Source organism: Channa argus, chromosome 3 (genome assembly GCF_033026475.1).
Source record: "Channa argus isolate prfri chromosome 3, Channa argus male v1.0, whole genome shotgun sequence".
In the NCBI taxonomy this organism is placed as follows: domain Eukaryota; kingdom Metazoa; phylum Chordata; class Actinopteri; order Anabantiformes; family Channidae; genus Channa; species Channa argus.
Genome location: NC_090199.1, coordinates 4215531 through 4229496, shown reverse-complemented (window position 1 = coordinate 4229496; position 13966 = coordinate 4215531). Strand labels below are relative to the sequence as shown.

At 39.6% G+C, this 13966-nt stretch overlaps 1 protein-coding gene across 1 annotated transcript in view; it reads right to left on the bottom strand.

Annotated features, from left to right (window-relative positions):
* Positions 1 to 13966, bottom strand: part of LOC137124606 (carcinoembryonic antigen-related cell adhesion molecule 5-like) — a 56065-nt gene that overhangs the window by 10005 nt on the left and 32094 nt on the right. The window contains exon 7 of the mRNA XM_067499707.1: positions 3133 to 3417. Within this exon, the coding sequence (XP_067355808.1) occupies positions 3133 to 3417 (285 nt within the window). The remainder of the gene's footprint in view (positions 1 to 3132; positions 3418 to 13966) is intronic.

Below are 13966 nucleotides of genomic sequence, written 5' to 3'. Positions count from 1 at the left end.
CTCGCCCGTCCACAGCTCTGCAGTTGAGCAATCAGTGACTGGAACCTGTTTCCAACGATCTAAGAACTGGAGAGAGACTCTCTTCACTCAACAGTTACAATATAACCAGTTTGTTCTCTATCTACTTGTTAGATATTCCATACGTGCAGAGAAATGTTTAAGACTCTCAGTGAAGAGACATCCCAATCCAAATCTACCAGGGCCAATGAGGAGGTGATGGTCCTTAAGGGCATTAAGCATCAGTCTGAGGGGCATAGAGATGCTGTAGTCAGACCGCAGACATAGGACTGTTTGCAATGAGCAGTTAAAACTTATGGACTAAAGGTGACACAGAGTTCTGAAATGGCCACTGCAGTCAGCCAGGGTAGACTGCATGGAACGTGTGCCTAGATGTTCAGGACCAGAATACTATGAGGCTGCACCAGGCCTGGATCAACAACCACCAATGACCAGTTTGAGCACTAGCGACAGATTTGGCTCCCTGGTCCAAACTGGTCCAAACTGGCAGCAGTATCAGAAACCTGACCCAAAACTTGAAATCCAGTCATGTCAAGGAGTTTCTACTTTCTTCTTGTTTGGAAACGTTTCACTACTTATTGAAGCAGCTTCTTCAGTCAGAGGAAAAGTTGGCTCGTGACCCAGGTATTTTCTTACATGTAGGAAACAAAGCCTACCTGGAGGATATAACTGGGCCCCTAGAGAACCTTCCCTCAGACTAAAGAAGCTGCTTGGATGACTGCATGTCAAACCAAGAAGAAACAAGTCCAGTTGACAGGATTCAACATCAGAATAACCAAAATTGGACGACTAAAAATCTTCACCATTATTGACTGTTCAGCTCAATGTTTTTTCATAACTGAGAAATGCTCCAAGTGTCTGTATGACAGCAAAACACGATTGACAAGAGAAACACTCACTTCCACATTTACACTCTGTCCCTACTGTCCTACAGAATCAGCTGTTGCCTGTTGGAGTGACAGCAGAGCAAAGCTGAATTTATTAATTTTATTTTTTGTATTTTTTGTATTTTTTTATTGTATTTTTAAGTAATAAGGGAGAGGAAGGAGGAGATGGTTGCTGCAGCTGGATCTTTCTTACAATGGCAGCATTTGGGATTGTCTTTCAAACATTATGGACCGAGGTTTGATTTATTGTTGCAGCATGATTGGCAGCTTGCAAACCAACACACTTTAACCAAAACAAACAACTTTACGATTATGGACAGAGATGCTTCATCTCTTTAGGGAGAGATCTTATTTTCTTATTTTACTTTGGTGTAGGAGCTTCTTTGCTTTGTTGTTGCGTGTAACCAGCAGCCTGCCAGCCGGGAAAAATCAGAAAAAAATCTGCTCTGTCAGCATAATCACCAGCAGGTAAGAAGCCACTATTGCTCATGCAAAGGCAGCTGAAGCCAGCAACACAGGAGATGCATCCAGGTTGGCTGCCAACTCAGCAGACACCCAATTTTACTTCAAGTAAGTGGATCAACAGCATCAGCCACATACTATTTTTCCACAAACAAAAACTAGAGAAGACTTGTTTGTTGAACCCTAAGATGGTTCAGATCAAACAATCACTGCACGCCTGCACAGGTACTTCATAGATCACCTGTCGTTCTGTCTTAAAGAAGCGTCCACCTGCCCTGAACTAGGGAGGTCATTTCCCCTGTGGAATAATCTCCAGCAACAGAGAACGAAAACTCTGCCTCATTTAATATAAAATATAAAACAATGTTATTTCTGTTGTGCAAACTTATCTGACTGTCTTCCTGACAACGTTCTGCATCTAAAAGTGACCCCCAAAATTTAACTGGACAGCATAAAGATGAACTCACAGATCAGTAAAGGACATTTTATGATTTGCTTTGCTTTCACTGCTAAATTAAAGCTAGATTAGATATAAAAGAACATTTTCATGTGATTGTAGCAGTTACATTACACACAGTACATGCTGAGAAGGTTAACACCTCCAGTTTTAGGTGTGTATGTGGAGGAGACTTCATTGGCTTTGTCTACTACAATATTCTTCAAATTTATTTAAACTGTAGAATGTAAAGCCAATATTTTTGTATATCTTCAATAGGCTGTATTAGTTTTTCTGCCAACCAGGTGACTCAGCATCTGAACCTAATCACATCAAATATATTTAAGGAATATGAGTTTTGAGTTCCTTCCCTGCAGGAGGCTCTAACCTGACTGTTCTTCACACCAGGTCTTTGTGCTGCTCTGTGTCGTCTCTCTGTGCTGCAGTGATGGATGTTGCAGCTGAGATGATCTGATAATCATGTTGGGAAACTGACTGATGGGGAGAGAAGGAAAGATGAGACTCCTCGTGTGGAAAACTTGATGATATTAAACATAAACAGAGAGATTAATAGACTGATATTGTATTATGTGAAGAACAAAAAGTTCCAACTATTTCTTTAAAAATCAAACATTATGTGCTGATTAATTTGTCAAAAGAGCTACTCACCTCTATCATCTCCACAGATTCATTTAGTTCAGATTTAAAGTTCTGAGTTTTCTTCTTCCTGGATTAAAAATAACAAGATACTTCCTGATTTTACAGGTACAAAAAGAAAGTACAAAGTGACAAATTTGTATCATTTACCTCATCCACAGACTCATGACAAGCAGAGGAATCAGGACCACAAGAGTCAAGCTGATGATGTTCGTTATCGTAAGTGATTTCCCTGAATGAAGACACAGTGGATCTTAGCAGGTTGATTCAATTAATAATCACTTTGTCAGGTGTGTCTATAATCACTCAGCCACATAGAATAAAACAGAGGAAATGTAGAAGGGATTTTTTTTCATTTGCATCACCTCAAGTTCCATCTTATTAAATATGTTGATGAATTTTGCTGCAGTAAACAAATAAAGAGTACTTGGAAAAAAGCAGTGGACACAACCTACCAGCTAAAGGAATGAAACACAGGGTGAGATACAAGACATTTAAGAGAAAGTAAATTAATTTAACTAATAGAAATGAGGACATATGTATCTGTTGCTACATGTGTTGAAATAAGAAAACAAGTGTAGAAGCATCAGAAACATTCTAGGTGGTTTTAAGTGAGTATGATCAGCCAAATTATTCCACTATGTTTCTACTTAAATACGTTGTTTTACTCACATTTCACATTAAGACTGACATCTTCAGATCTGCTCCTCCCCAGCTTGTTCTCAGCTTCACAGTAATATTGTCCAGAGTAAGAGGACTGGATGGAGGCGAAGACAAGTTGTGGTTCTTGATTAAGAGGTTGATTTTCGTTCTTCTTGTTGACCACTGTTTGGTTCTTCTTGTACCAGGTATAATTAGCTGCTGGGTTAGCATCACTGCTACAGGTCAGAGTCACTGAACTACCCTCCACTATCTCAGCAGAGGGACTCACTGACACTGAGGGAAGCTGTGGAGGATCTGGAGGAGGAAACATAAACATTTTCAGATAAATTTTCTTATTTTATTTTAAATTGACTTATTTTACGTGAACTATTGTTTCAGTGTTTGTGTAGAGATGATGGTGTTTTTTTGTCTCAAATAAAAGTTGGACACCTTGTTACTTAGGAGTAAACCAACACTTAATATAAAAGCAAAAACGACTGATTTTACTCATATTTCTTTATAGCAGAAAGGTTGAAGCACATGAACATCAGAGTCAGAAAGAGTCAGAAAGTCCTGCTTTGTGGACATGTGATTTTCATCTAATTCTTCACAATGAATCTTGAAAAACCTCTGACTGACTAATATTTCAACAAACACTAACTTAAATGATGGTGTTAGTAGAAGTGTGTTGAGGAAACTCACACACTGAAGGAGACGGGAACGTCTCTTGTCTTTTTACAGCACAGGAAATGCTGCCTAAGTCTTTGATGTTGCCTGAGAAATAATGAGATGTTTGTCCTTTTATTTTCTGTCCATTGTTGTACCAGATGTATGAAGGACGACCAGGTAGATCACAGCTGCTGTGACACTGCATCTCCACCCTGTTAGAACCTGGATATGATGCTGCTTTGATCACCTGCACACTGAGAGCTGAATGTGCACAAAGAACAAACATTAACATTAAAACATCAAATTCAGACAAACACACACTGATCTTCTCAGGTAATAATTAAAAATTCAGATCAAATTTTTCCAATTAATATTTTACCTGTGACAGACAAAGTGACTCCAGGTTCACCAGTATAACTTACTGGTTGTTGGTTTGTTGTGAACCTGAACTTGTAAACAGCTGAGTCTCTCAGTCTCAGGTCTGTGATGGTCAGAGTGCATTTGTTGTTTTCACAGTGAAAACGCACACGACCTGTGTAATCTGAGTCTGTTAACAGATCCACAGGTGCAGTATTACTCCCTTTGATAAACCATGATGTGTTTGTAACTGAGCTGTTTATTTTGAGTGGGTATGTGTAGATGCCGGATATTTCCACTGTGGATCCTTTTATGGCACAGATCTCAGTAGAAGTGTAAGTCACTCTCCATCCAATCTGACCCTGTATCACTGTAACACAGAGAACAGCAGAAACCATGATCAGAACAAACTTGGATAAACTTCAAAATCCCCATTTAATCAGATCAATCGTCTAAAGACATGATTCTAAAATGTTGCTGCTCGTGCATCAATCTATCATCAATCTCTTTGCATGTTACACACATTCTTCACTGTTGGTAGTAACATTTGTCAGCAAACAGCCAGAAAGTGACTAATATTTTTTCTACATTAGTTTCCTTTTTGGCACTTTCTCAGTGCTGTTAAAAATATTTATTAATCACTCACTTATTTATTTATTAAGTTTAATTTAATTTTACAACAGAATTTCACCAGGATGAGTAAAGGGATGATGTTGGTCTTCTTCTTTCAGTTGTTGCCTTTCAGGTGTCTCCACAGTGAATCATGTGCCTCCATCTAACTCTGTCCTCTGCATCCTCTTCACTCACACCAACTAACTTCATGTCCTCTCTCACTACATCCATAAATCTCCTCTTTGTTCTTCCTCTAGACCTCCTGCCTGGCAGCTCCAACCTCAGCATCCTTCTACTGATAAATTCACAGTTTCTCCTCTGAACATGTCCAAACCACCTCAATGTGGTCTCATTTCATCATCTCACTTCATCTCCAAAACATCTAACATGAGCTGTCCCTCTGATATCCTCAAATTAAAAAGCAGATTAGAAACGTGTATTGACGAGGAAACTAACAGTCCCAACAACAGAAACCTAGAAAGACACATGAAACAAAGCTGAGACCAAAGATAAGCAGGAAACCAGAAGGCTGAGAGTTCACAACGAGGACCTGACAGGGAACTGTGGGGAAAGCTGGGTCTAAATAGTGAGGGGAACAGGTGTAAATGTAATGTAATGACTGATTATTAATAGTAAAGCTGGAGGAATAATCTTGGAATGGAAAGTGGCAAAAAGGCTACAAAATAAAAGTCCAGTGCAGGAAGTGAAACTGAGGGCCAGAACATGTCTGACTACACTCTCCCCTTCCAATACTTTCCAATGTTGGCTCAAGATGTAGACCACCTATATTCCTGCCTCTCCTTGAGGAAAGTGTTCACTACAGCCATTTCCATCCTCTTTGCAAATTCTACCACCATCTGTCCTTCTGCATTCCTGTCTTGAAGAAAAAACCTGTCCATCACATTCTCATCACCTTTGTTCCCTTCACCTACATGTCTATTGAAATCTGCACCAATCGCCACTCTCTCACCTCTGGGGAAGCTCTGCATCACTTCATCTAACTCACTCCAGAATTTCTCCTTCTCTTCTAACTCACATCCTACCTGTGGGCCATAACCACTAACAACATTGAACATCATCAACCTGTCTGATACTCTTTTCACTTCTAGAACAAACTCCTCTTTCAGGATAACTCCTACTCCATTTCTCTTCCTATCTGACCCATGGTGGAACAACTTGAACCCTGCTCCTAAGCTTCTAGCTTTGCTACCTTTCCACCTTGTGTCCTGGACACACAGTATGTCCACCTTCCTTCTCTGCATCATCTCAAACAACTCTCTAACCTTCCCTGTCTCAGTCCAAACATGCAAAGTCCCTGCTGTCTGTCCTACATTCTTAGCTTTCATCTTCTCTCTCTGCCTACAAACACACCTGCCTCCTCTCCTTCTTCAACCAACAGTAGCCCAACAACACCCTGTAGGTCAACAGCACTGGTGGTGGTCTTTTTTAACCCGAGCATGTATTTTGTTGGAGGCCTTTCCTGACACAACCCTCTGCATTTATCCAGACTTGGGACTGGCACAAGAAGACACTGGCTTGTGTCCCCTTGTGGTTGCATTTGTTGGTGATACTATATGTACTTAGTGTAAATGAGAATGTAAATGTGCTGTGTTTAATGAATTTGTTGGACTGAGGGGACATCACACATCCTCTATGGCAGGAAGAAAAGCAATAAGAGGGTGTCAACCAGTTGATGGTTATTTTTATTTCTGTTCACTCTGTGACCAAGTTGTTGCAGGGTAAAGTGTTAAAACCACAAAGAATTGAAGTGAGGTGAGAGAAACTGTTCACAGCAGATACTTTTTACTATAAAGAGCAAAGCAACATCGCACTGAGATCAGACATGTTCACAAACAAACTACAACATAAGACAATGTTGATAATGAACAAAAAACAAATTAGTTTTTGTTTTTTGTGATTGTTAGAGGCTTCACACAGCATTTGGTGTGTGTGTGTGTGTGTGTGTGTGTGTGTGTGTGTGTGTGTCTGTTTGGGTGTTTCTACATTTCAGTTGTTCTTCTTGTTGCCTTGTTCATCGTCCTTCACTCTGTTTTTATAGTTGAAACTAAGTTCAGTTTACAATAAAAAGTAAAGTGAAACAATGAGATGTTGTTTATGTGAAAAAGTACTGCACTGTCATACTTGTGTAATATTACCTACAATACCTGGCAGCAATTTCTTGTGTATCGGTGCATGTTGTTCTTATCATCTTAGTTTACTCTTCTTCTATTATCTGACAGTGTCTTGTCTACATGGTTTGGGTTGTTATGTTAGTTTTATCTTCACACAGCTCTCAGTCACTCATTTCCAAATACAGCCCAACAAATTGACTTGTAAATGTAAATGTAGATGCACAGTACCTGACGCAGAGAGAAGGAAGACGACAAATCCACTCGCTGCTGCTGTTAAACTCATAGCTGCTCCTCATGTGTCTGTGTGACTCTAAAGACAATAGAACAAGTTATAAACAGGAAGTTCATCAGTCACATCATAGAAAAACCCGACGAGGACGTTGTTTGTAACGATGTCTTCCCTGTGTCACAGCGAGTACAAAACAGAAATCATGATGTAAAAATTCAGAGGACTTCCTTCTTCTTCACATGATCAATTTACATGAAGAGCAAAACACCAGTAAACACTAAAGTTTAAACAACATTTGATTTTAATAGAATTTATATAAACAAGAGAACAAGTTAATAGAGTGACGGTTACTTTATTGTTACCAGGGTTGATGTGGGCTTAAAGTCACATGATGCAGTCAGCAGACAGTTTAAATTGACTGTCTTCTTTCTTTCTTATGATAAAACATTACATGTGCTGTCACTGTGGAACACAGAGCACATCAAGGACCACCATCAGTTATTCTGGTTTCAGTTCTTCTTCTGGTTTCAAGTACTGAACTTAATATGTGAACAGTTCTGCTTTGTGTTTTCTGTCAGTGGTTCCCAACCCTGGTCTTTAAGGCCCCTGCTCTGCTGGTTTTCCCACCATCTTTGTCAATATCACTAATGGTTACCTGGATCAGGTGTGTTCAACCAATCAGAAGCTGGAAGACACCACTTTTTCATTTATTTCACCTGTTAACATGTAATTACAAGCATTTGACCAGCAGATGTCAGTATTTTAACTGTTAAATGCTTCAACACAGTGAACCGTTTTCAGCACAACTGCTTCTTATTGATTTACTTTTTCTGGAAAGCTTTTGTTTCTCCACCAGCTGTCAACTTTAAAAGACATTTTTGTACATTTTGCACATTTATTTCATATTTTATCACTTAAGCTATTTGCAGATTTGGTTTTTCAATGTAGATCTTTTCTCTTTAAGCAGTAGAGGTTGTTAAGCTGCTGTTCATGGGGTAGGAGCACAACACGCACTGTAAAAAGGCTGTTTTTAGTGTACTATATTTGCAATCATGTAAAATTATTTATTTGTACAAAATATCTACAAAAACGGATTTAAAAGTGAAGCAATATAACTCAGGATGAACGAGCATCTGGTGATTGGACCTTTGTCCACAGGGCTCAGCCAACATGGAACCACAACCTTGCACGACAATGGTAGCAGTAGCAGGCAAGATCAGGAGTCTAGTTTCGTACTGTGACAGAAAATTCCCAGGTATCTTTGCTGTAAAAGCTAATGTTGCTGAAGTGCAGGATGGACCAATCAGCCACTGGCACTGTCCCTCCATTCAGCCAATCAGACAGGGCATGTTCATATAAGACACAGTGATCCACACACAGGCAAACAAAACTGAACTAAAAAGCAACAAATTAAACATTTGGTCAGAGCCATAACAGAGGTAAAGATGAGCTCAACACAAAGATTGTTCAACACACATCTCTGTCCAACGCCTTGTTGAATTTGGAGGGTGGGCATGTTGGGGCCTCTGTGAGCTATGATTACCCATAATCCCCTTCTCTGCGTAGGTCTACATAGATGTTTATGTGTCTCAACAGAGAAGTAGAATTCTGCTGTTAGTGAACTTTGACCTAATTTGTTTCCTTGAACAACCCTAACAGCTTGAGTGGACGGCATGAAGATGAACTCACAACTGGGAGAACTGTCTTCAGTACAAACTGTCTGTGTGTCTTCATATCAGCAAAACCCAAAGGACAGGTGTCATTTAACATTAAACTAACTTAAACTTGTAACTACCTCCCCCCAAAAAACGTCAGTTCAATTATTTTTTTCTCCATTAGGTCAACAGCATCTGAAGAAAATCACATTTGGTTGAGACACGTGTGAAAAATCTAACTATGAATTTGACTTTGACCTGTTTCTTATGTGCAGGAGACTCTAACCTGACTGGACTTCACAGCAGGTCTTCATGCTGCTGTTTTCACCTATGAAACATGAATCTGACTGATGAGGAGACATGAGCAGATCAGACTGAATGGACTTTATTCATGGAACAAGCACATCTATTTATTTATTGTACATTTTGAACACTTTTTGCTTTACATTGCATTGAATAAAGAGCTTTATGTTCTGATTTAAACAATAAAACAACTTAAGAAATTGAATTATACAATTTAAAAATAAAATTAACAAGATGGAATTAATAACTTTAAAAGTACAAGATGTCTTGAGGAAAAAAAAACAGAAAAAAAAGGATTTTTATTGTTTTACCTCGTCAACAGAATCACAACAAGCAGAGGAATCAGCATCAGGACCACAAGAGTCAACCGGATGATGTTCATGTCATTGATTCATCTGAACCTAGAAATAGACACATGCTAAATTTTGTGTGATTAGTGTGATTAGTTTGAACACAAAAACTGACAGGTTCATTCAAGTTTGATCTTTTAAATTACTGTATGTTGATGAGTTCTGTTGCAGTAAACCACAGTTTACCTCCAAGAATAATCAGATGTAAGGTGGAGTTATGACGTCCTCTTGTGTTCTGGGCTTCCCAGTAATAATTCCCACTGTGTTCAGGTCTGATGTCAGTAATGGTGAAGATCTGTCCTGAAGCTTTTGGTCAGTCTTCATTCTCCTTGTACGAGGGGGATTCTCCAGGGGAGCTCGGGGGGGAGCTCTGGAGAAACAGGTTGACCATGATTACAAATGCCAGACTGTGAGCAACAAGATGACATAATCTGAACTGAAGGTTCCTCCAAGTGATGTCATCTGTAGCCATGTTTCGGCTAGAAGTAGAGAGATATTTTGATTTAGGAAAGTCTATGAGAAGTTTAATGGCATTTATGTACATATACTGAAAATAGAACTCTTCAGCAACTTCCTGTGCACTTAAAGCTATTTTTAAAAAAAACAACTTTCTTTTGTTCTTCCCCTGCTCTTTCTCATACTTGCATCTCGTGAAATGTGAACACTTTTCTGATAGGACTTTGCTCTGATGTTTTCTCCTTGACTCAGATTTCTGCTGCCTTGTACCTCACTTGTAAGTCACTTTCGATAAATTTAATATACTACCCAATCTAGAACCGTAATAAGCGAGTTCTAAATCAGTAAAGAGGTCCTTTAAAGGCCACAGCCTCCCTGAACACTGTTGCTGACCATCTCTAACCCTTTATGACCAGAGTGTAGCCATCTTGTCATGGCAGGATAATATGTCACAAAGCTAAAATCATGTCAAACTAGTTTCCTGAACATGACAAGAGTTGACCTCCACAGCCACCAGATCTCAGTCCATAAAGCCCCTTAAGAACATGGTGGAACAGGAGATTCACCTCATGGCTGTGCAGATAACAATCTGTAGTAACTGCATGAGTTCATCCTATCCTACTATCTATGGTAATGGCACAAAAGGAGATCATGGGAGCCTAGAATTGGGAGACTGTTCTTGGCTTTATGCACCTTGTGTCATTGGAGTTCGGATATTGTGTCACTAAAGGGATTTTGGAGTTCTTTTCATGTCAGGGATTGGAGATTCATCACGGCTACATTCCACACACTCACTACCAGGCCTGCCTCTGTGTTACAGATCCAAACCCCTACATCAGGCCTGGCCAACCCGTGGCTCCCGAGCCGCATGCGGCTCTTTGCCTGGTTTCATGCGGTTCTTGCGTTCATATCAAAGTTTGTGTGGTTTTTTTTTTTTTTTTTTTAATGTGCGTGTTCACTTCGCTTGAGTTCATTACGGTATTTTCGTCAAATGCGCATATGCGTGAGATGAAAATACCGTAAAGTTTCCCAGTAGGTGCAGGATCATTTGAGTGAACAATTTTTGTCAAGTTCGCTCTCAAAATGGCAGGAAAAAATGCACAGCAAAACAAAAATATGAAGATGAACACAGGACGTTTTTAACAGAGTGGGAGAGTTTATATTTTTTTGTTGAACGTCAGGCTTCATTAGCGCATTTCAAAGCTTCAAATCTTCGGCGCCACTTCAGCTCACTACATGCTAACATCAACCAGGAATTTCCAAAAGGGACTGAACTTCGCAAAAACAAGTTGGTCAGTTGGAAAAGTCAGGCAGAAAAGCAGATACAGTTTTTTCCAAAAATTTACGAAGCACTCAGAGACAGTAACGATTGCATCGTATCCACTGGCTTGGAACATTGCGCGGGCTAAAAAGCCACACAATCAGGGGGAGTTCGTTAAAAAATGCCTCAGTGACATTGTTGAAATCTTGTCTCCTGAAAACCACAAACTAAAACAAATGGTATCAGACATTCAACTGTCCCGCCACACTGTTGAACACAGAATATCGGACATTAACACGGCTATTGAATCACAGTTGCACTCTGACCTTCAAGCATGTGAGTATTTGTGTGTGTCAAACGATTGTGTGATGAAAGAAGAACTCCTTGATATTGTACCATTAAAAGACAGAACCCGTGGGATAGATGTGAAAGAAACAATGATGGCTGCATTTGCGAAAGCAAATCTACCCAAACCGAAACTAACTGCAATAGCCACGGATGGAGCGCCAGCCATGAGCGGATCTTTGAACGGGCTTGTGGGGCTGTACAAAGCCGACCAAACTTTTCCCGAGTTTTGGAATTTCTACTGCATCATCCACAGGGAGCAACTCGTGTCTAAATCATTGAATTTAGAAAACGTCATGAAGCCTGTGATGGAAATCGTAAACTACATCCGCACACATGCACTTAACCACAGGCAATTCAAGAATCTCGCTGAGCTGGACCAAGGGCTTCCAGGTGACCTGCCGCTGAACTGCACAGTGAGGTGGCTGTCAAAAGGCCGCGTACTCTCTCGCTTCTTTGAGCTTTTGGATGCTGTGATGCTGTATGGATCTGGCTTTTTTGGTCGACATCCTGTGTCACTTGGACAGACTGAACCTGACCCTGCAGGGTAAGTTAAAAATGCTGCCTGACCTGGTGCAAGGCAAAGAATGCCAGAAGTCCCACTAAGCAACATGCATAGTAAAAGAAACATGCTATTGTGAATTATTATATTTTTGTTTGTGGGCTTGGTTGAACTTAGAGTTTGTGTGTGAGACAGTTCACACAATGTTCATTGTTAAAAATTACTGGCCTGTGGTCTTAGTACTGTAGGAGTCAATTTCTGTCATCATGTTGGTGTGTGACTTTTACAATAAATCTGGCTGAGCAGAGGTCTGTGTGTGTGTGAGGTTGGGAGGGGGTGATGTTCATGTGTGCCCATGATGTGGCTTTTTGCGGTAACACAGTAAAAAATGTGGCTCTTAGTCTCTGACTGGTTGGACCCACCTCCCAGCGTTTCCTCCCTTAAGGATCTACCTCCACTGCCAGGACCATACTCCCCATAAGACCCCAGTACTCCCACTCACTCTAGTAAGTCTTGTTCATTTTAGACTCCATACCAGTCATTGCAAAGTTACTCATCTGTGTGTCCTCTCATAGTCAGAGGGCTTACTACATCTCCATCCCACTTTGCAAACTATATTCCTTTTAGAATAAACTTATTTAACTGAGTTGTTGTGTCTAGCGCCTCGTTTGGTCCAGTCTCAAAACCAGCCCCTTACAGTACTATTCTAACTCAGCTTAATTATTTGCCTTTGGTGTCTTTGATCCATACTTACATTAGCAACACAGGTGGCAACGTTTTAAGAAGATAAAACTGATCACTGAAAAAATAAAGTAATGTGTGATATCGATGAAGGGACATTTTCTTTTTAGTTTTTCACAGTTGTTCCAGTATCTTTTGCACCTTTGATGTGTTAATTGCCTTGAAAAAATGTAAAATGATGTGTGAAACACATATAAAAATGTTCACACATTTGCAAGAGATGAATTTCTGCTGTGCTCAGAAAGTGACTTTACTTTATTACGTCGGTTTCAGCAACTGAGAAAAATTGTGTTGAATATAATTCATGAACCAAGACAACCTGACGTCCCTGTATCACATCTGAACCTTCTGGATTTAAATAGATTTTTATTATTGTCAGGTTTTTCACGTTCATTGTGGACATATGTCTCACCTCCTGTTTTTGCTCATTTTGTTTTATCTTTAATTTCTGAACCCTTCCTTGTTTCCTAATATGTGTTTTTTTTCTTCTGGACTAAAGTTTTGTCCTTTTTATATTATTTAAGAGACTTTACAGCATCTGTCTGCATTTGAGTTCCTGTTTCCCTGTTCATCTCATAAGACACTTACTGTTGTTATTGGTAAAAAGAAATTAAGGTTACAATGTAAAGTTCTCTCTTGTTCACTTATTTCCAAATACAACTCAGTGAAATGACTTTGATCATATGTTTCAAGATGGTTCATTTCCTTTCATCCCTCAGTTTTACTGGAGTAAATTTAGAACTACAGTACCTGACACAGACAGAGGGACGACAACGAATCCACTCGCTGCGGCATGAAAATGCATAACTGTCCTCTGATCTGTCTGTGATAATTCAGATAAAAGGAAACATATTAGCAGATAAACATGTACAGAAAGTGCATCAAACACTAAATACTTATACTTACTGTATATTGGACACAGATGTCTCTAAAGATGCTTTTCCTCTGTCACCAATAAGCAGAAGACAGAAATCAGGATCTTAAAATAGAGCAGACTTCCTTCTTCTTGACATCATTAATATGCACGATGAGCAAAATGACAGCAAACACTAAACGTTGGCATTAGTTACATAAAAAAGTGTGAGAGAGGAGCTGAATGTTCGGCTTTTTATGTTCTGCAGACTAATAGAAACAGCAGTAAAACAGTCAGATATTTCAAACACTTTATTTTATTTATTTCTTCTCCTGATGTCGATGCTAAATTTCAGATGGGGGTTGGATATGTATCTGTATCAGGTGCCTCACTCTGTCT